This window comes from Pygocentrus nattereri, chromosome 9 (genome assembly GCF_015220715.1).
Source record: "Pygocentrus nattereri isolate fPygNat1 chromosome 9, fPygNat1.pri, whole genome shotgun sequence".
Taxonomy (NCBI): domain Eukaryota; kingdom Metazoa; phylum Chordata; class Actinopteri; order Characiformes; family Serrasalmidae; genus Pygocentrus; species Pygocentrus nattereri.
The window spans coordinates 12843733-12865903 of record NC_051219.1 but is presented as its reverse complement, the minus strand read 5'-3'; the positions used below and the strand labels follow the sequence as shown (position 1 = coordinate 12865903).

Here is a 22171-nt window from a genome sequence, read left to right as displayed (position 1 = left end):
TAAAAAAAAGCATGATCCTCAATGAGTAAGGTATTAAAGCTATTGTTTGGCCAAATTTATATAATTTTCCCCTTATCCCAAATGTAGTTGAGCAAAAAATTGGTGTTTAAAGCTACAATATGTAATATATTTTTGTTAAACTTGCATTACTGAGTAAGAAGGTTTATGGATGTAGTGAAGGTGGACATGGAGATGGTTGGTGTAAAAGTAGAGGAGGCAGTGGATAGGATACGTTTTTACGTATGTCACAGCACAGGTTGAAAAAGACTTTCTGGCTTCATTTTTAGGTCTCAAATGCAAAATCAACATTTCACTGAAAAATATTATGACAGTAGTAGGTAATTCACTTAAATCCTCAGAAGATACATCCTTTGCCAAATTTTGAGTTCTCTTTAAATACTTTTTCAACACACTCACAATCATCAGATTCATCTGCGTGGTGAAGAAGTCTGAAGCAGACCCCACATTACAATGTTCTAACACACATTGAATGCAGTTACACATTTCCACCACAGAGGTCTCCAAATGCCCAAAACTTACATAGTGTAGCTTTAAAGTTTGTTTCTTTAGTTTTGCACTGGAGCTACAAGGCTATTGTGGCTAACTAGTAATGGAAGCTTATCCTCAGCCATTAGTATTAAGTAGCCCTAAATAGTGCTTATATGACATACTGTATGTAATACAGTGTCAGAAACCACAAATAACAAATAAAGCTTATAAGCTAATTTGCCTGATAGTCTAGTGAAAGCTATAGAAGCAAACTGCTGACATTGACACGTCCTGGCTGATCGACTATATTTGAGACTAGGTGAAGATTTTCTAAATTTGAAAAAAATTCAGATTTGGCCAAACCATCGCTTTAAGGAGTTCTTTCCAACCTAGAGTTCCTATTTAACAAGACCAGCTCTCTGACTAGCTGGATTGTGTGTTCATAGAGCCAGACTGAGGAGTGGGGTGGTTTGGCCAACGACGAGATCTTATAAAGGGGTTGAAGTCCCACCCCCCTGCGAGTCCTTTGGTAATTACACCAAGTTGCTTGAGTTGATTGATCAGTCAGCATGACGTGGTCAAAGAATGACATGAAAAGTGAAAGCATGAAGGACACCCATACATTCTGACTACAGTAGCCAAAGTGCTGTGAGAGGAGGAAGGCTTAGCACTTCTACTTGAATTCCAGTCATAACAGACAAGGTTTTACTTTAATCCATTGGCTTAATGTGTTCTTCAACAGGTGGACATTAAGTTGATGTGGATTTGAGTCATTAATTCGTTCTAAGCATCTTATACATGTATAGATAGGTGGTTATAAATGTAATGACCACTCTTAGGGTTGAAATGAAACCTCATTCCTCCTCACAAACACTTGCTACTCTGCTGTCAGATGCTTTGAGTTTGTGTTTGCAGTGGTGACCTTTAATACATGATGCTTGATGACAACTAACATGACTGAGAGATTGTGTCTTTGACATGGTGGGAAGAGGTCATACATGGAAAAAACAGCTTATTTTTTCCCCTTTCCATTTTCTGATGCCCATTATAGTATAAAGATAATCTTTTTGAAATGGAGCAAGATTATGTGGTGAGTGGTCAGGTTTTTTTTTTTAAATGAACGTAAGGTGTTTTAGTACTACTGATTTTTCCCATTGTTCTGGAAATGTTTTTGTATTTCTCCTAACATCTCATCAGTATCTCAGGTTCTCCGGTGGCTATAACCACAAAGCTTGGCTCACTGGAAAGCATGTTAGCTGTGCCTTCATGTAAAGTTTGCCATCCATCCAAACTCCCCAGTGCAGTTACGAGTCTCCAAACTTAATGCCTTTGATGGCCCATAATTCTCGTTCCCTGAGGAGTAGGGATGTTCCTATAGAACTAGAAAGAGGGTTCCAGCACTCCATTCCTCTAAAGTTTGACATCAACCAGACCTTCCATCACCAAGTTACAGAACTACTCTTCACCAGTATAGAACGGATGGATGCTGCTGCATAGCTGGGGCGGGCTACACTACAGAAATGAGATCTTGGCAAGTGAAATGTAGTCAGTATCTAATAATTCTCCTTTTGAGGTTGTTGTAAGAATATTATAACATTATTTAACTTATTTTTTAGCTTATTTTTTTTATTTAGTGAAATTATCTTATTCTGATGGCAGATCTTTTTGCTCTTTTCAAGCATCACGTCTGAAGCAAGTAATCTACTTATGTATTAAAATGATTAAAATAAATTACAAACAATAAACAAACAATCTCATCTTGAGAAATATTAGAAATATTAACTAGATACAAGTGGTTTTCTCTTGCCAGGATATTGTTTTAGCTTTTTTGTGGTTTAAATTAACAGGGCACAATGTGAATTCACTGAGAATCATCAGACAGCTGTTTTGTTGCTGTTGTTGTTTGTTACATACAGCACATGGGTGCATAAACCAGGTAGCCCAGGAACAGACCTTCCCACATGATGTAGAGCACATTATTAGGAACTTCTTGTTTTTTCGCCATGTTTATCATTTATTGTTCTTTCATTTATCTGGAGTTCACATAGACATTTAGGTCTGATTCACATTGATGTTTATGTCCACCAAGTTGCCAGCCGGGAGCGTTTTAGTGAGCCTGAATTGGATATCTTCCAGCCTCTTTCTGATAATGGCTTTGTTGTTCTTTGTAATGGAAAATAAATGAAGCTTTAGCAGCCTAATATGAGAGGCCTATTACATATGCACAGAATATTTTGAAAAACTTGCATAACAGAAATGTAACATAAGAAGGATTTAATTTTCTAATGTTTGAATGAATATATTAATGTTTTAGATTATTTTAAAAATCAGTCTTTAATTTCACGTTAATTAATCCCACTTAGCTAGTTTGCATCCATTTCAATATATTTTGTTTTTTTCTCAAACATATAGGCCTTTTGCCTACTTAATCTTCAAAGAAAACCCCTCTTGCACCCTCTCTAAAAATTCTTGAAGTCCCTTTGATATTTTTAATTAAAATCACACACCCGCTTGTACTCTGTGGTTTTCACCTGAGCCAGAGGCTCTGAATCTACCAGTGGGGCCAGCAGGTTTGGATACGGCACGGAAAAGAACATTCCAGAAAAAACGTTTCACACAGACTTGGGGGCTCTTTCACTGGGAAAGCTCCAGTATGGAGTCAGATCTGTGGCTTAATTAAAATGGAAGACTGAGACATTCCTCCGGGAATTAAACTGAAACGGCTTTAATTAGTCTTTGATGAGAAAGCGATACATGGGTACAGAGTGTTATTGGAATGCAAGCAAATTGAGCACTCTGGTAATTGTGTTACAGCAGATGCTTCACATCAGGGAGAATATAGAAGAGAAAACAGAGAGTACCTGTATCTGTGTGACAGAATGAACAAGCAGAAATATGCTAATTTCTTTGTAAGTCAGATTTTCTGTTTGCCTTTTGAACTGAGAGCAGTTTCTTATGTTCCCTCATGGATAAGACTGGATTAATGTGGTGAGAAACGTGATTCCCGAGCTTAATGCTGTTCGGTGCTGTACTGCAGTCATCTTATACTGATATTTTGTCTGTTCAGGAGTTCTGGGTCCTAACGTGTCTGCCGAGTCCTCTGGTCTGTTCCAGAGCTAAAGCAGCCCAGGTGAATATGATGAATGTGGCGAATGCTTCATGTCTAACTGGGGATTCCTCTACTAGAGCCCTCTAGTTGTAGTAGAGTAACTCTTACTGTTTATTTGTCACTGTGGAGAAGCATAGGTGAGAGACTGTCACATGAATATAGTCATAATGGAGCGTCCTTTAGGTACAGTAGTTCAGTGTATGTGTATAAGTGCTTCTAAATATGTGCCTGTTAGCAGGTTTCACCGCTAGAATGGTGGTCCATAAGTACCTGGTGTCCTTTCGGCATTTTGGTGCGAACAACATATGCTTTCCAACAGATTCTGTTCAAAAAAGTTGTCACATGCATCATCTCTTTTCTAAATCTTCTTGCTTTAATTTCAGCTTCAATCATGTGAGGTGAGGATTATACCAGTCTCTTGAGATTTCATGAACTGGTGATTTTGCTGATCAGCTTGTCAAAACGTGACAGTGTTTCATAATGTGTGTTTTACCAGCTAAGTGGATCTACACTACACGACTTTTAGCCTGATTTAAACTACAGTGTGCTCCTTTGCCCAGTTTTCATAATCGGATGCGATTATGCAGGTTGGGAGCTCTATTGGAAGCGCAGAGAAATAAGTCAGTCTTTTGCTTTCTGGTTTAGTACCGCTTGATTTTTGTGACTTCTTGTTGAACACATACAAAAAGTCACTCTCTTTACATATTCAAAAAAATCTGCAGGTAGTAAACTGTTTCTCCAGCTCTCACAGTGATATTTGCGTTTCTCAGTAATGTATTCACCCCCAGTTTGCATTTTTGATATGTACAAAAACACAGGTTCTGTCCATTTCTGTAAAAGACTGACATTAAGTCTGTTTCTTTCAGTTTTCGGAATCTGCTAGAGTGTTTAAATTTGTATAGTATACACCCTTCCACCCAGCTTTACATACAGACACCCTACAGTTGATTCCCTGGAATGTGGGAGTGTAGGAGTTTTTTTTTCAACATGGAGTTCATGGAAGAGTTGGTTAAAATGGTCAAGAGACTGGTAGCAGGATTGGTACTGTCTTTAAAATAATTAGATGCGTAACCAAGTATTAGAGATAAAATGATGCATGTGACTGTTTTTTTAAATGTAGAATTATAAAACTGAACAAATATTCAGAGGATATTTTAAATACAAATACATTAGGGAACTCAAAATGTCCTTGAATTTAGTATTAGCTAGAAAATGGTTGCTATGATAGTGTAATTTAGACTGAAGTGCTTGCCAGTCAAGTAAAAGCAGCATGTCAGAAGGGCATCTACAGTAGTTGGTTTGTAGGAGTAAAAATTAGCAATGGAGGCTTATAAAAACAGCATGTCTGAAAACGACTAGAATTTATTGGCTGATTAAGAGAAAATCAAAAAATGATAAAAACCCCTTTGAGAGTTATATAAGGAAGAATTAAAGGTTCTGCCAGCTTGTAAAAATGTTGTGAAGACCACCGCTCTAGCGGTTCTGTAGCAACAGTAGTGCACTCATTTCTTCCCCATAGAGAGTATCCAGTTTCTCATTCCCTTCTTTTTAACTGTCTAACATTCGGAATAAACAGAACTTTTGTTGTCCTTTTCCTGTTGTAGGATTTCATTTGGTTAAGGAAACACATGGGCCTGAGCAGATGTCCTTCTGTTGCAGGCAGGCCTGGTGCTTTTTAAAGCTTATAGTACAGAATGCAGTCAAGAAAGGAACGTAGAAATGACTTTGAAAATACATAAATTTTATTTAGGCTAAAAAAAAAATAGATTGGTGTTTTGCAACAGCAGCAATAAGACTGCTTTAGGCAGCAGAGATTAGTTTTTCAGATCATTTGAAGTACTTAGCAGGTCACAGGGAGTAAATTAAAGATTAGTCCAGCTTGCAGTTTGCCTTTAGCCAATGTTTCTCACTTCCAGTCCTAAGGGCTTACCTGCATGTTTCATGTTTTCCTCACTCTCACATACCCAGGTCCTGAAGAGTTTGAAAATTGGCTGATGATTTGACTTGTGTGATAGTTCAGAGAAAACCTCTTTGGCACTGAACTGTGTGGTTAAGGCAGGACAGAAACTGAGAAACGGTGACCTAGAACACAGTGAATCCTGTATTTCCACAATGCTCCTGTATGAACACTGGGACTCTTTTGGAAGAGTAAGCTGCAGGGGTTTCGTTAAGGCCCAGTGAGCATAGAGGCTGTTTTTGAAACTGCCTGTTTTGCGTACATCACACTGTGGTGGGTGTGAATGCCTTAAGCTGGTGACCTATATTGTGAGATGTGTTCGAATCTGTTGGAGCTTTTGCTGTAGGTATTTAATTATTCAGAGTGCTAGAATGTTTAGAACAGTGTTTCACCTGTTCCAGTCCTGAGGTACCAAGCTTGTACTGTTCTGCTGTTTCACTTCCAGCCATAAAGACCTTGGTAATTAGGATCTGTGTAAGAATCAACTGTGCTAGTGCAGACAAAACTCTAACTAAGAGTATGAGAGTGCTCCAGGACTTCGAAAACACTGGTTTTCTGTTCTGTCTCTGTGTTCTTTGCCTTTCGTGTTTGTCATAGTGCTGGGTGGTATTGAGAAAATTCATTACCATGATATTATATCACAGCACCATCATATTTGGTGATATGTTAAAATGACGGCAAAGAAAACCTTACACATTGTACTGTGATTGCTAACTAAACAGAGAGCAGATTTCCTGAAAGGGGACCTACTATTAGTTTGAATTTGTCATGGTTTGAACTGTTTTTGAAAATGATTTGAAGCAGCCAACACATGAAACATATTCTAGTTAAAGTCAATCATGGAATCATATCAATCATTGGAAATCATAATGCATTTTCCTTCCTTGTCGTAACAAAATATCAGGGAGAGTCTCTGAGCAAGCTGGCAGGTGCATAGTGAGCTAACTATGCTAACAAAACTCTGACATTTTAGAGGTTGTCATTACATTTAACATGGAATATTATGGGAAGAACTTTCTCTTTTAAATGAGATGATGCCATGAATTGTGTTTAATATAAACAAGGTAAATGAACTAAGAGGTCAAAAGAGGTCAGTTTTGATTTCAGGTTGACTTTAGTTGGTCATGAACATTGCAAAATAGAATTAAAACACTAAAAAATAGACTAGCAGCTCACAGCAGGTATTTTATGGACCAGAAGCTCTCCGGACAGAAAAGACACATTTTCTAAATAGTCACACGTCTCTACAACCTGGTTATGAGTTAGCACTTAGTCAGGTTAGTCAGGTAAGGATTCTGGAGAATCTCTGGAAATGTCCATTTCCTGTCTATTTTTGCCCACTCTTCCACAAACTTTGTGCTTCGTGTCTGAGCAGAAAACAACATCTGTAAGGTGTCTGTCTGTATGTGACTGGTTCAACAGACATGATGGAACACTTGGACAGTTTGACTGACCAGCAGAATCACCAGACTTCAATCTCAGTTCTCAGTGTAGAACATTAGAGGTGCTCTAGCTGAAATGTGCACCTAGTTTGTGGAAGACTGGGCTATAATGGACAGTAATCTCAAAAGACTGGTGTCATCCTTGCCTGACAGGACTGCCGCTGTTATTAAGGCAAGGGAATGTGTGCATAAACTAGTATTAGAAGAGAAATGATTTATGCAACTAATGCTGTGTTTGACTACAGCTCATAACTTGAATATTTTGACCTTTGGCTAGGAAAAACCAAAGAATACACCCCCCTCTACTCAGAATTCCAACTCGGAAAGTCACATGATGTTCTTAACTCCGAGTTCAGTGTATCGTGATAAAAACATGGCTGCTCACACAGTCAGTAGTAATAAAGTTCCACTTCTCTCATTCAAAGTGAGATTTGCTTTAGATTGGAAAACATTGTATAATAATTGTTTCATTGTGTAATATTAACCATGAAGTTCAATGATAATTCGACCAGTTTCTCAAATGTTTATAAAAAAAAGTCATTCTGAGTGGTTTGATGTGAAATGGTCCATTCTGGCGCAACTTACTGATACAGAATTGTTCACAGTGGTGGTGATAGGAACCAGACATCTGAAGTGTTCACACAAAGTTATTACATGAAATTTGCTGCCTGATGCCTGAGATATTGATCAAGGTTTTTGGGATTTTTTAGTGTTTTTGGCTTCCATTCATGGTCCATTCATGGTGTTGAGGTACGTAGAGGGTGTTGTAAGTTAAAATAGTCTCCCAAAATAACTTTCTTTGGATTTACCTCTATTTTTCCATTATCAACATTACATGTGAAAACCCAGAAGAGGTGTTCAACACTTGCTTTGGATAGTTAATGAAATAACAATTTTTGTGTTGTAGACATTACGATCCCCGGTTCCTATCAGCACCACTGTAAGTCAGCAAGTTTCTCTGCACTGAAAGTCAAACACACAGCACGTTTATGTCCGGGGAGCTAATCAATACGCAATTTAGCTGTAACTGAAAATCAGGATTTTGTGTGACATCAGCAACAGCATACCGGGATGGACAGTGTGTCACCCAGCACTCTGTTTGTGCATATGCAGCACTTGTCTGATTCTCGCTGTCCACTGCCTGCTGTCTCGTGCCTTGCACTTTGTCTTCTCTTCTCTAGGTATGATAACTGTTGCCTAAAGGTTCGTCTGTAAGCTTGCACTGTTTTGAGACTTTTATTTTATGTTTCTGTGTTTTTTGTGCATCTCTCTCTCTCTCTCTCTCTCTCTCTCTCTCTCTCTCTCTCTTTCTCTCCCTCAGCCCCGACATGAGTACTTTAATGTGCCTGTGTACTGATTGGCTGTCACTGCTGTTGGTGGTTGTCCGTCATGCATGCTGAGCCCCTTCCTTACCTGCATGGTGCTCCTGCTGGCCCCTCCTCCTCTTCCACCGCAGTCCTAAAAGAACGCAGCATCTCTGGGGTCTTCAGTCTCATCGTCATCCTGTGTGTGTGTGTGTATGTGTATGTGTGTGTGTGTATGTGTGTGTGTGTGTGTGTGTGTGTGTGTTAGCACCACATTCATCCCACACATATTCACACATACACTCTCTCTATCTCACTCCGTCTCTCTCTCTCTCTCTCTCTCTCTCTCTCTCCCTCTCTCTCGCAGTGTCTCTTTCTATCTCTCCTTCTTTCTCATGCACATGCTCTCAGCCCATGTTTACCTTCATCTCTCGTCTACCTGTACCTGTGTGCAGAATTTCAGTAACAACGACCCCTGGTGTTCCTTTTTGACAGCACTGTCAGTAACCACGGGCTGGTGATCTGCATTTCTGCATTTATTCAGGCTGCATTATTCAAGGCCACAAATTAATTGCACAAAGATGAAGAGTTGATTTTTGAGTCTACCTACATCTTATCATGAACATAAATAAGTGTGATGCTCACTATGCGTTTGGCACTGTGTGTATGGTTTTAAACTAGTATGGGCATTTTCTTAAAGGAATCTTCCACAGTTTTTCAACTTAATCTGCATCTACTGCATTTGTATCATGCAGTGGAATCCCATGCACAATCATTTCTACACTTTTCTCTGTACATAAAAGAAAACTGAGAACCTGTTGATTCATAATATTCTTATAATAGAAGCCAATAGGATGTTACAGGAATTAGTGTCTTTGGTAATGAACCATGTGCATCAGATGCTGAAGTATTCCTTTAATGCCAGGTTAAACGTACAACCATTATACTTTGATATGGTGTATTCTTAAGTGTTAGTTTAGCCTGCTTTCTTGATATGGATGAATCATGTCCCAAGCCCAAGGTGAAAATGTGGAACAGGTGTTAAAAATGATATTGAATTGAGTAAATGGTGTACAGCAGTGCGCAAAAGTCGGAGGCCAGCCTTTCATTTATTTAATTTCCAGTCAAACAGAAATGCACAGAAGCCTCAACAACTAAATATAAGATTTTGCAGTATTTAGTGGGTTCGCCATTTGCCTTTATTACAAGTTTCATACTTTTTAGGAGGCTTTCTATTAGCTTTTCACAGACATGCACAGAGATATTTTTCCATACATCTTAAATTCAGTCATAGAATTTGATTTTTAGCTTCTCACGAGATTATGCTAATCACAAACTTAGACTCATCGGTCCATAAAACACTATTCTTTACTTCTCGGAATGTTTAGCTGGGTGTTTTTCTCAGCGAGGCTTCTTGACAGCTACACATCCTTTCAGACCCACAATGTTGAGTTGTCCCCTCACAGTGGAAGGATGGACAGAAACACCTTTGAATCTTGATTTATTTTCAGATCTTGCTTTTTTACTGTCTCTGATGGAGACAGTTTGGTGGTCTGCCCGGTCTTGCACTTTTGTTAGGCATCCCATTTTCTCTGTATCCTCTAATCATTTTTGAACTTGGAAGCTTGGAACTTCTGGAAACTCCAGGCAGCTGAAGTGGGTTTGGATATTTGCTTATGTGAATGTCGAGCATCTTTTTGAAGGCGAACATAGTGTCACTGATTTCTTTGTAAATAGCTTTTGTTGTCGGTTTTAAGTTTGTGAGGATGGAAAAGTTCAATTTTTTAGATTTGATATCATGCCATGCCATGTTGGAGACCATTGTATAATTTTCCGTTAAATATGTGTTTCCTGCTTTTTTCTGACCTCGGAAAAATGAATACTTGGTGTTGTAAAGGCTGTTTTGACTGTAAATTAAATAAATATAGGGTGGTCTCTGACTTCTAAACATTGGTAGGTGTTCATTATATATTTGACCGAAGCCTGTTGTTCATCCACTGAGCAAAATATTACTGCTAGGATTTATGCCAGTACAGGCTGAACCACCGCTCAGATGATTGTATGGAGAAAGCTGCTGACTGAAGGCAGCACTGAAGCACTTCACTCTCATCACAGTTATTGGTGTTTCACAGCAGCATAACTGAGTTAGATACTGCAACACTGCACACACACAATGTTACTCAGCTCTTACTGATCTGCACTGCTGGTGTTCTGTAGTCTTTATAGTAATAAATCACTTTAGGCACTTTAGCCTGTACTCACTATTTACTGACACATTTCTCAGTCGTTCATTTTGCACATGGGCTCCAATCAGTAAAATAAAGGCAAACATTTGCCATTATAATAGCGCACATGATGAAATACAATGTAACAGAACTGCAAGATAATAACATTGATTAAATGTATCTGTTGCCCAGCACCCACAGCCACAAAGTACACATGGAACTATGTCTCACACAGTAGAAAGACTTCTAGCTAGATTCTAGTGTCTTTGTACACTTTCTGAATGAAGACTGTCAAATCGCAGCAAGTAGATTTTTATTTGACCATCAAAACTTTGTTCACGTTACAAAATCAATTAGAGTTGATTAGTAAGAGTAAGAATGTGATTAGTCTTAATCATTTTGTCAAAAATCATGTTTCTTATTCTGTTTCATTAAAGAAGAAAAATAAAGTGACCCAATTGAACTGAAAACATCCTGTCATATAAACAGGGGACTTGGGGTTGATTCTTGCAACTGTAGGATGGCACGTGATATTTCTCCGAGAGGACGTTTTTCCCACACAAGAAGAGTGGGAGAAAGCCGTTAAAGCACAGTGCAGCGTTCCACGTCAGCTAGCTGCTTCAAAACAGTAGAAGAAGTGGCAACCAGTCACCACTGAAGCATACATATTTACTTTTATTGGTTAATGTTAGTAACATTCAATTGTTTATTTCTAAAATTACTAATACACTATATGACATGTCTCCAAATTGATGACAGCCAAGATGTGTTTACTTCTTTAGCTTTGCACTGAAGCCGTGAGGTTGATGTAGCAAGGAATAGAAGCTATAGTCAGCGCCTGTGTGCTTTCTGATGCTGTATGGCTCTATAGAAATGGACCAAAGTGTGTCGCATTGCTAAACTAGAGCTATAGAAGCCATTTTGAAGGCTGAATTGTGTGCATACTTAAGCCTCATAGCTCCTGAGCAAGTCTAGAGAAGCAACCTTCAGGTACATCTTGGCTGACTGATTATATTTAGGTTAGGGGGAAAATTGTGTGCATATCATTTTTCTCTGAATTCTTCCTTTAAGAGTGTCAGAAGTACTGCTGTCTCAGAATGTACATGTCAATGAATGTGTCCACAGACACATATTGCTATAGGCCTCTCAAGGCTCTGGCGCCCCTTTAATGGGTTTGTTTTTAATGCAGTGGGGAGCTGCAGGGCCCAGTGGTCATAAATGATTCAGCATTATCGGTGAGAGATGCACACGCTTGGTGCCAAACGTTAAAAACCTGGCTGAGTGAGAGTCTAAGCCTCTGTGGAGAGAATCAATATGTGGAAATGGGCTCCTTCGCCCCATAGCTGACTGCACTGGATGAAGAGCAGCCAACTGCCTGTGCTCCCACCCAGACTGAGTTGATCCCGACCCCGTTCTCAACTGGATTCTCCAATTGAATGCTTGCCCTTTACTGTGCACAACTGCTAGTCTTTAAGATTTTGCTGCTCTTCTAATCTATTTATTTACTCTGCAATGTATTTGTATTAAAGGGCCCATATTTTTCTTGTTTCTATCTGAAGTCCATGTATAATATTTGTGTAGTTTTATTTAGTCAAAATTCATTTCTGTATGTCCGTTTTCCAGCTTTATGTTTTAAGGCTATGTTTATTCCTCTAGACCAATATATGTAAATATCCACTGTTTTTACTGGCTGCCATTTTCATGGATTGTCCACAGTAACAGCAGTTCTTACCACTTCTCACTTCAACATGTATTGATGTGCTATACTGCTGTAGGCTAAATTGTTTTGCAGTTTAGTTTTCGTTCATGAATTGCATGGACTGACTGACTTTTTAAAACTTCCGCATACTAGACCAAACTTTTTTATATCAAAAAAAGCAAAGAAAGTACTTTTTCATGATATGGGCCCTTGTGATCTCCTGCCAAGACGAAGTTGTTGTACGTGATATGCTACTTGGCCAAGAAAACCTGACTGATCCATACGCCTACCACAAATACTTTCTTGGTACATGACTGTTGCAAGGTTGGATAGGCTTTACAGACTCCCATACAACCTAAAGTAGTGATGTTCATGGATTTCTATTTTTAAGTGCTCGTCTCCAAGGAGGAGCATGTTGTAGGTAATTAAAACAAATTTGCTATCATGCTAACATTAACCTGACTGATCTAACATTAAGGTAAAATTGAAATGAACCACACTGTTACAGTGGGCCGTGATTTCGGTCAGCGTTCAATACGAAAGATCGTATTAGTGGGCGGAGCCTGGATTGGTCGTTTCTGATTGGTTCTGATTCTTGGGCAGAACTGAGCATTCTAGACTTCAGATTGGCTTAGTGTGGCTAGAGAGCAGCAGGCTTTGGAGTGAGACATCTCTTCTCATCCCTCACTTCTCTCTTTACTTTGTGCTTGACGTATTGTGTAGGACGCCAAAGTAAGTGCGAATTGTTTTCTGTGTCACCCTCCCACGTTTTATGTAACTCCCACAGCTTTTAATCGCCCATCCGTGTGCAACTGTGTGCATTTGTAGTAATTTCACATTTCACTCCTGTCCGCCACTCATGAGCGCCATCCCTGAGTCACCCGTCCCTGAGTCATGTGGCATGCCCACACATCGCTTATTTTTGGATCATTCAAACGAAATTGAGAACGTTCTGTTTAATCACATCTCAAGAAAGACCCACTCACTTCAGTTCTTCTGTGTCTTGTTTACGCACTGGTCAAAAATACTCCCAGATTTCTTGTGTGTGTGTCCGATTGTGTCAACCTCTGAATGTCTTCTCACTCTCCACTACCTTATTCCTGAGTTACGTACAAGTAGTTTTTTAGCAGTCTTTCAAATCAGGAACTCTAATCTTTTTGTCCTTTGTCAGTAAAATGACTCAAGTGGCAGGTAGATGGATGAACCAAGTGCCTGGGGAAAATGGTCATGTTCCGTTTTTTGTTTTTCAAATTAATGGAATACTCCAGTATTTTTCAACCTAATTTCTATCTGCTGCATTTATAACATGCAACAGTAATTTTCCTGTATTTAGTAAAAGGAGCATCTCCCCATTGGCTTCTATTGTGTTTTCTATTCTGTAGCAGATGAAAAAGATTGGAGTATTCTTTTTAAAGGGTACACCAAGCTTTCAGCAAACTTTCCAAGTTGTAAACAAACTCATTTAGAGTGGTTTGATATGGAATTTGTCACTATAGTGAAACTTACAGAATTGAGTCCCAATTGTTCACAGTGGCCTCACAGCAAGAAGAGCCTGGGTTCGATTCCCTGGCCAGGCGGTCTGTGTCCTCTCTGTGTGGAGTTTGCATGTTCTCCCCGTGTCTGCGTGGGTTTCCTCCGGTTTCTCCGGTTTCCTTCCACAGTCCAAAGACATGCAGTCAGGCTGATTGGACATGGTAAATTACCCCTGGGTGTGAGTGTGTGAGTGAATGTGTATGTCTGTCTGTGGACTGGTGGACTGGTGACCTGTCCAGGGTGTATCCTGCGTTCTGCCTGATGACAGCTGGGATAGGCTCCAGCACCCACCGCGAACCTGAGGGAGAACCAGCTTAGATGTGTGTGTGTGTGTGTGTGTGTGTGTGTGTGTGTGTTCACAGTGGTGGCAATGGGAACCAGATGTCTGAAGCTTTTAACGCCTCTAAAAGCTCCCTCACAGAAAAACATAACTTGAAATAGTTCTGAATATGTTGTCTGATGCCTGAGACATTGTTTTATAATAGTTTTACAAATAATCTATTGGCCCAAAACACATTACAAAACTATTGGTGTAGAAATGGCACCTGCAGCTTGCTGCGAGGCAAAATACACTATTTCAGATGCATCACTACCATCATCAACATTACATATAAAAACTAAGGAGGGACGTAAATAAAATAGCTGTATTTGCATTGTAGACACTGGGACTCCTGGTTCCTATCACCACCACTATAAAGAAAGTGAGTCAGCATGTTTCTCCACAGTGCACAATTTCACACAGATCACTCTGAATGTCTTTGTTTTCAATGATTGAATTCTACAGACGTTTTGAAAAATCTTGGAATTCCCTTTTATTTTAAGGTTACACAGGAATGCCTTTATAACGTGTACCACGGCCTGTGTTCCAGCAGTAGTGAGTACTTCCCTCGTAATAGCCTTTGTTTGTGGACTCAAATTGCCCAGTTCATGTACACTGCTGTTCAAAAGTTTAAATCATAGCTTGGAATCGTAATATTTTTTTTCTTTTGTACAATAATAACTTTGTAGATTTAATACACAATTAATTATTTTGGGATGGTGTATTAAATATTTTCCGTGAGCCTGAGGGAGAAGCGGCTTAGAAGACTGTAGTCCATCTGTTTCTCTGCATACTTTGTTAGCCTCCATTCACCTTATTCTGTAATGGTTGGGACCCCCACAGGACCCTCACACAGCAGGTATCATTTGGGTGGTGGATCATTCTCAGCCCTGCAGTGACACTGACGTGGTGGTTCAGACACAGCAGTGTTGCTGGAGTTTTTAAACACTTCAGTGTCACTGCTGGACTGAGAATAGTCCACTGACCAATAGTCCACTGACCAGCGTCCTGTGGGCAGCGTCCTGTGGCCACTGATGAAGGACTAGAGGATGACCAACACAAACTGTGCAGCAGCAGATGAGCTACATCTACAAGGTGGACCAACAATGTAGGAGTGACTATTAGAGTGGTCAATGAGTGTATACAGTGTTTCAAAACTCCAGCAGCACTGCTGTGTCTGATCCACTCCCACCAGCACAACACACACTAACACACCACCACCACTCAAACAAAATCTGCTTTGTGGAGGTCCTGACCACTGAAGAACAGGGTAAAAGGGGGCTAATAAAGTATGTAGAGAAACAGAAGGACTACAGTCTAACTGTAGAACTACACAGTGCACCTATATGATAAGTGGAGCTGACTGTAGATACAAGATGAGTATATATGGACCGTTCTGCAGAATTAGTTCAAAACTGCAGTTCAGCAGTAAAAAAACTTTTCAGGTCTTTGTTATTTGCAGTGATGGTGCTGTGATCTGGCATTAATTGAGATAGTAGTAAGTTTAATATAAACAAAATCATTTATATGGTGCTTTCTATTGGGAGGGTGTCTGTCCCAAACCTTAACCACTAATTATTAATTAAATAATTCATTTAAAAAAATACTGACTTTTTGCCTGTTTCTTTTTCAGTGTCCTAAAAAAATAAAAAAGATTATTGAATTTTTTTCTTTTAAAATGAAGCTGAATGACTTAGATTTATCATCAGTTAAATTTTTAAATAAAAACGACTATATCCAAAAAATGCTGCCCCGTGTTTTCTTGTCAATACCAAAACACAAAGAGCCTTATTTTAGCCACACCCTTGCATTTTAGAGCAGGAGACTCCATGGCCGTCCCTCATGGCCACAAAATGAGCCCATTGTTTTTGAAGTGAATGTGTCCCAGATGTCTGAAAAGAAGTGTGTAACGTTAAATTGTCACTACTGAAACACAGTTTCTGCAATTAAATGACTTTTTTGTTTTAATAAAAATATGATTATAAATATTGTCATTCTAAACGCACCTATTTTACAACTTAGTAACTCCCGTTAATCACTTGGAATCTGTGAACATGACTAGCATACAGGTTTTTATTCACAATTTCCTGGTTTTATACTATTAAAACATTGATTCTAAACTTTTGAACAGCTGTTCCAAACTACTGAGTAGTTTCTTCATGTGCTCATACAGGATCCCCTCAGTTTTAAAGTACACACTGAGCAAGGAGAGAATCTAGTTTATTTGCTTTCTCAGTCCACTATCTCAACTCTGATGCAGCCTCAGTTGGGCATTTTTCCAAATTGGAAAATTTGGAAGTGGGAGTAGGCCTCATAAAATTGTATCCTGAAGAATTATGGGATGTCTGAGTGAATGAGTCATAACTGGATGGTGTGAAACACCAATGTCACCTTCTCCATATATGTGTAGTGCATACACTGCAGGCCAAAAGTGTGGAAGCAACACTAACTCTGTAAAAGTAAACATGATGAAAAAAGCAAGTGTCTGTATCAACAGTGTGAGTTTAGCTTCTGCTGATCCTCCTGCAGTGTCATTGATGAAATCAGAGCCACGTTGATCTCATATTCAGAAGCTCCTGAAAGCTTCATCAATCAGGGGTGTTAGGTTTAATGTGATTAATCCATGTTTAGTTACTCAGACTGATTAATCCACGTTTAATTATTCAGACTGTGATTAATCCATGTTTAGTTACTCAGACTGATTAATCCACATTTAATTATTCAGGCTGTGATTAATCCATGTTTAGTTATTTAGGCTGTGGTTAATCCATGTTTAGTTATTCAGACTGTGATTAATCCACGTTTAGTTATTCAGGCTGTGATTAATCCACGTTTAGTTATTCAGACTGTGATTAATCCACGTTTAGTTATTCAGACTGTGATTAATCCACGTTTAGTTATTCAGACTGTGATTAATCCACGTTTAGTTATTCAGACTGTGATTAATCCAGGTTTAGATACTCAGGCTGTAATTAATTCACGTTTAGTTATTCAGGCTGTGATTAATCCAGGTTTAGATACTCAGGCTGTGATTAATCCACGTTTAGTTATTCAGGCTGTGACTAATCCAGGTTTAGATACTCAGGCTGTAATTAATCCACGTTTAGTTATTCAGACTGTGATTACTCTACGTTTAGTTATTCAGGCTGTGATTAATCCACGTTTAGTTATTCAGGCTGTGATTAATCCAGGTTTAGTTACTCAGGCTGTGATTAATCCACATTTAGTTATTCAGGCTGTGATTAATCCAGGTTTAGTTACTCAGACTGTGATTAATCCACATTTAGATGCTCAGACTGTGATTAATCCAGGTTTAGTTACTCAGACTGTGATTAATCCAGGTTTAGTTACTCAGGCTGTGATTAATCCACGTTTAGTTATTCAGGCTGTGATTAATCCAGGTTTAGTTACTCAGACTGTGATTAATCCACGTTTAGATGCTCAGACTGTGATTAATCCAGGTTTAGTTACTCAGACTGTGATTAATCCAGGTTTAGTTACTCAGGCTGTGATTAATCCACGTTTAGTTATTCAGGCTGTGATTAATCTAGGTTTAGTTACTCAGTCTGTGATTAATCCACATTTAGATGCTCAGACTGTGATTAATCTAGATTTAGTTACTCAGACTGTGATTAATCAACGTTTAGATGCTCAGACTGTGATTAATCCAGGTTTAGTTATTCAGGCTGTGATTAATCCAGGTTTAGTTACTCAGACAGTGATTAATCCAGGTTTAGTTACTCAGACTGTGATTAATTCAGATTTAGATGCTCAGACAGTGATTAATCCAGGTTTAGATACTCAGACTGATTAATCCACGTTTAATTACTCAGGCTGTGATTAATCCATGTTTAGTTATTTAGGCTGTGATTAATACACGTTTAGTTATTCAGACTGTGATTAATCCATGTTTAGTTACTCAGACTGTGATTAATCCACATTTAGTTATTCAGACTGTGATTAATCCAGGTTTAGTTATTCAGGCTGTGATTAATCCACGTTTAGTTATTCAGGCTGTGATTAATCCAGGTTTAGTTACTCAGACTGTGATTAATCCACATTTAGATGCTCAGACTGTGATTGATCCAGGTTTAGTTACTCAGACTGTGATTAATCCACGTTTAGATGCTCAGACTGTGATTAATCCAGGTTTAGTTCCTCAGACTGTGATTAATCCATGTTTAGTTATTCAGACTGTGATTAATCCAGGTTTAGTTACTCAGGCTGTGATTAATCCACGTTTAGTTACTCAGGCTGTGATTAATCCAGGTTTAGTTACTCAGACTGTGATTAATCCACATTTAGATGCACAGACTGTGATTAATCCATGTTTAGTTATTCAGACTGTGATTAATCCAGGTTTAGTTACTCAGGCTGTGATTAATCCACGTTTAGTTATTCAGGCTGTGATTAATCCAGGTTTAGTTACTCAGACTGTGATTAATCCACATTTAGATGCTCAGACTGTGATGAATCCAGGTTTAGTTACTCAGATTGTGATTAATCCAGATTTAGATGCTCAGACTGTGATTAATTCAGGTTTATCTTAAATGATTACAGAGAATCCAAATGGTAAGTGTTCTTTTCCTGAACTGCAACACAGTATTTTCGTTTTGTTTTTTTTTTGTTTGTTTTTTTTGTTTCTTTTTTTATTTGACATTCACTTCACTGGAAACTATTTTCCCTTTGTTTTCCAGATATATATTTTTAAACAACAACAAAATAAACACTCTTTGCTTCCATGTCCTTGGCCGGTATTGTACCTGTAGTGTGAAGTGCACATTGATGAACTGGGACACAGCCATGATGTGCAGCCTGTGATAGATGATGATTAGACCTGCTGTTCCTTTCACTCTCCTCAGGAAGCAGAGACCCCTCGCAGTGTTCTGGAGGAGATCGGACTCACCTAAACAGCTGAGAAGAACGCACCATCCTACAAACACACACGCACGCACACACGCACTCACTGTCTCTCTGTCCGCTTGAAGATGTAGCACACATACACACCTTTGTGTGTCCATGTTTTAACAGTTCATCACTCATACTTATTTTTTTGTTCTGTATCTGTGTGCTTAAAACAACATGCACAATGTAGCACTGTACAGATTCATTGGGAAATGACTTCATCACCATTCATGATAACTCAGCCTTAAAATGCCAGGTCAGTATCTTCATGTTTACGCACGCCTCTGTATTCATCAGTAATAATAACAACAACAACAACAACAGTAATTGTCAGTCATCTTTTTTATAATGTCACTGTTCCACAAAAGCAGGATTTCCCACTTAGCCGGATAAGTGAAAACTGACAAATAGGAGGAGAGATCATGGACCTTCTTATTAGACAGCATCTCTTTAAACTTAAAGGAATACTCCAGCACTTTTTCAGCCTAATTTCCATCCTTTGTATCTGTATTGTAACATCAATTAAAACAGACAATCATTTCAGTGCATTTGTCTGGACGTAGAAAAGGAAAGACAGTAGAAAGAAACTACAGGGCAGTTGCTGAAATCTATCAATAAACATTTGGCATACATGCCTATCGTCAGATCTTTTGAGAATTTCTAAGCTAACTTACTTCTTATGAAGTTTTATCCAACTGTCAAACACTAAAGCAACACAGAAAAAAGCACTTCCGGTTATTTCCACTTTCTCTACTTATTCTAGCATTCACCATGATGAGTGAAAGCTCCACTCCCACCACATCACAGACGGGGCTATAGTTGGCTTCTTATGTGCCAGCTTCTTTTTCTAATTTCCCGTTCCACCTTAAATAGTGCAGCAGTTCCATTGCGCCAGAGTGCATCTCTGGTACCATTTAAGGTGGAATGGAAAACTGGCAAATAAAGAGCCAAATGCAACCCCATCAATATATGTAACGTATTACCACATGTTCTTCCCTCTGGAAAACTAGTTCCATCTCCGGAAGGTGGACTGTCTAAAATGTGTTTCAAAGAAACATTTACTGACTGAATTCAGCAGCTTGACATCATAACAATGGCAGAGCCAATTTTGGTGCTATGTAGAACCATTTTCAGAAAGGTTCTATATAGAGCCATGGAAAACACGCTGGACCTCATTCACCAATATCTTGAGAAATGTCCTAAGAAAAAAATAGTTCACACTTTTGTGCTTCTGAGTGTCACCTAAGAACAAATCCCAAATAAGAACCCAATGGTAAATGTTAGAATATTCATGAAAACTGTGTAAGTGGGTTTTAAGTTGTTTCCTCTGAAGAACAGTTGGTGAATGATGGCTAATGATGTCCATCGATCTGAAGAACCGTTTCACCATGCAAAAAATGTACGCGCTACTCACCATTTACGCATGCAAAGCGTTCTTTGAGTGTTCATGGTTCTCTATAATAATCATCATCTTTACTAAAGAACCCTTAAAAAACTCTTTTTTAAGAGTGTGTAGGGTACAGTTACAGCAGATTTAAATGGGGTATTCCTTAAAGTTTCCTGGCTAACTGGAAAGGTCCTGCTTTGTGAACTCCCATGCTCATTATTTACTAAAAGGCTTGATGTTGCCTACATACCAGACATCACCATAGACATGAACGTTGGTCAAAGGTGTGTTGTTGGAAAGGAAAGGAAAGGAAAGGAAAGGCCACTCATTTACTTAACAGAAGAAAGATACAAAAAGTCTGCTTTAAAACTAGCATCCTGGAAAAAAGCTAACGCAACAAGAAGAGCACCAAACCTTGTAGGCTCTTCTTGATTGGTCAAAGATCTAGAGGAGGAAAAAGGGATTCATTCACTAAACCAAAGAGTTCTTCTATTTTGTTAGGTTTCGCCTCAGTTTACATTCATGTAGGACGATCGGCAGCAGTACTCGGTTCAGCTTGCTCTCCTGGGCTGGCTGGAACTGATGGCTGGAGGAGAAAGCACAACAGAAGCATGGACTTCACTGCCCTGACCACTCTCTATGATGATCCACTGTGTTAAACTACTGAAAGCGATAGTCCACTGACGCTAATACTGTTCTGAACTCCTCGGATTAAATATAGTATTGCACATAGCCTAATTTATTACATTTAGATGTGGATAACCAATGTTTACTTTAGGGTTTAGTTTTTAATATTTATAACAAAAAAAAGAACAACAGTTCATATATACTCAATGCCATCGGTCACCAATATACAGTAAAACTGTGATGCTGTGATTTTTGCTCTACTCTCATTAGAGGTAGCCTGTCTGCTCAAATGGATCCCTCCTTCACTTTGTAGCACCTTCACCCGCCCGTCTCACCATGGAGGAACATGTTATGTGTTGTTCAAAGTGAAGCCAGTACTGCAGTGTTTGTTGCTCAAAATGGAATAAAATTTGTTTACAGACATTTATAAGTGGCTTGGGTTTGTGCTTTTCATCTTCAGGGGGAGAAAATCAAGACTAGCCTTCATTATTTCAAAAAAGGAGTTAACAAAATTTGAATTTTCATTCAAATTCTTAAAAGACAGAGAAAATGAGACTCCTAGCAACCACCTGCAAGACCTGGTAGTCCAGCAATCCTGTGCTCATCAGATAAACAGCACTTAAAGCTTTCATCTTTGAGAGAGAGGAGAAAATCAAGCCCCACTGTTGCTTCAGATTTGAAAAAATCCACAGGTGTTTTGTCCATCCTTCCACTGAGAGAGGACAACTCAACACTGTGAGTATGAAAGGATGTGTAGCCCTTGCTGAGAAAAGGAAACAAACAAAAAAGAAGAACATTTGCAAACGAGGCTGCTGGTGTTCTCTGAACAATGGACTGACCTTCCCAGAGTCCAGACCTCAGCATCACTGAATATGTTTGGGATTACTTGGATTGTGAGAAGCAGAAAGCAACCAACTTCTAAGACCGAACTTTGGAGGCGTGGAAAAACATCCCTGCAGATTTCAGTGAAAAACTGACACACTAAATACTGAAAAATGCCACACGCACCACCATATGAGTGTCACTGCTGTGTTGAAAATTATCACCTCGGCTAAATAATATCTGCTCAGCAGTGGCCCTGTGGTCAAAAACTGACCAATGATGAATATGGTAGGAGCAGCTAACAAACTGTACAGGACAACAGATGCAGTCATCAATTGTATTGTGCACACATG

General features: G+C 39.0%; 1 protein-coding gene across 7 annotated transcripts in view; it reads left to right on the top strand.

Moving 5' to 3' along the window:
• The window catches only part of LOC108435569 (AP-1 complex subunit sigma-2), a 49540-nt gene extending 28114 nt beyond the window's left edge, over nucleotides 1-21426 (top strand). For 2 of the 7 annotated variants that reach the window (XM_017711494.2, XM_017711495.2), the window contains 2 exons: nucleotides 3557-3619; nucleotides 8319-10996. In XM_017711494.2, coding sequence (XP_017566983.1) covers nucleotides 3557-3619; nucleotides 8319-8354 — 99 coding nt within the window. In that variant the 3' untranslated portion in view covers nucleotides 8355-10996. Of the gene's footprint in view, nucleotides 1-935; nucleotides 1019-3556; nucleotides 3620-8318; nucleotides 10997-12948; nucleotides 12958-18939 lie in introns of those variants that run through there. The other 5 variants (XM_017711500.2, XM_017711496.2, XM_017711499.2 and 2 more) reach the window with 5 other exon arrangements.
• The last annotated feature ends 745 nt before the right edge of the window (nucleotides 21427-22171 follow it).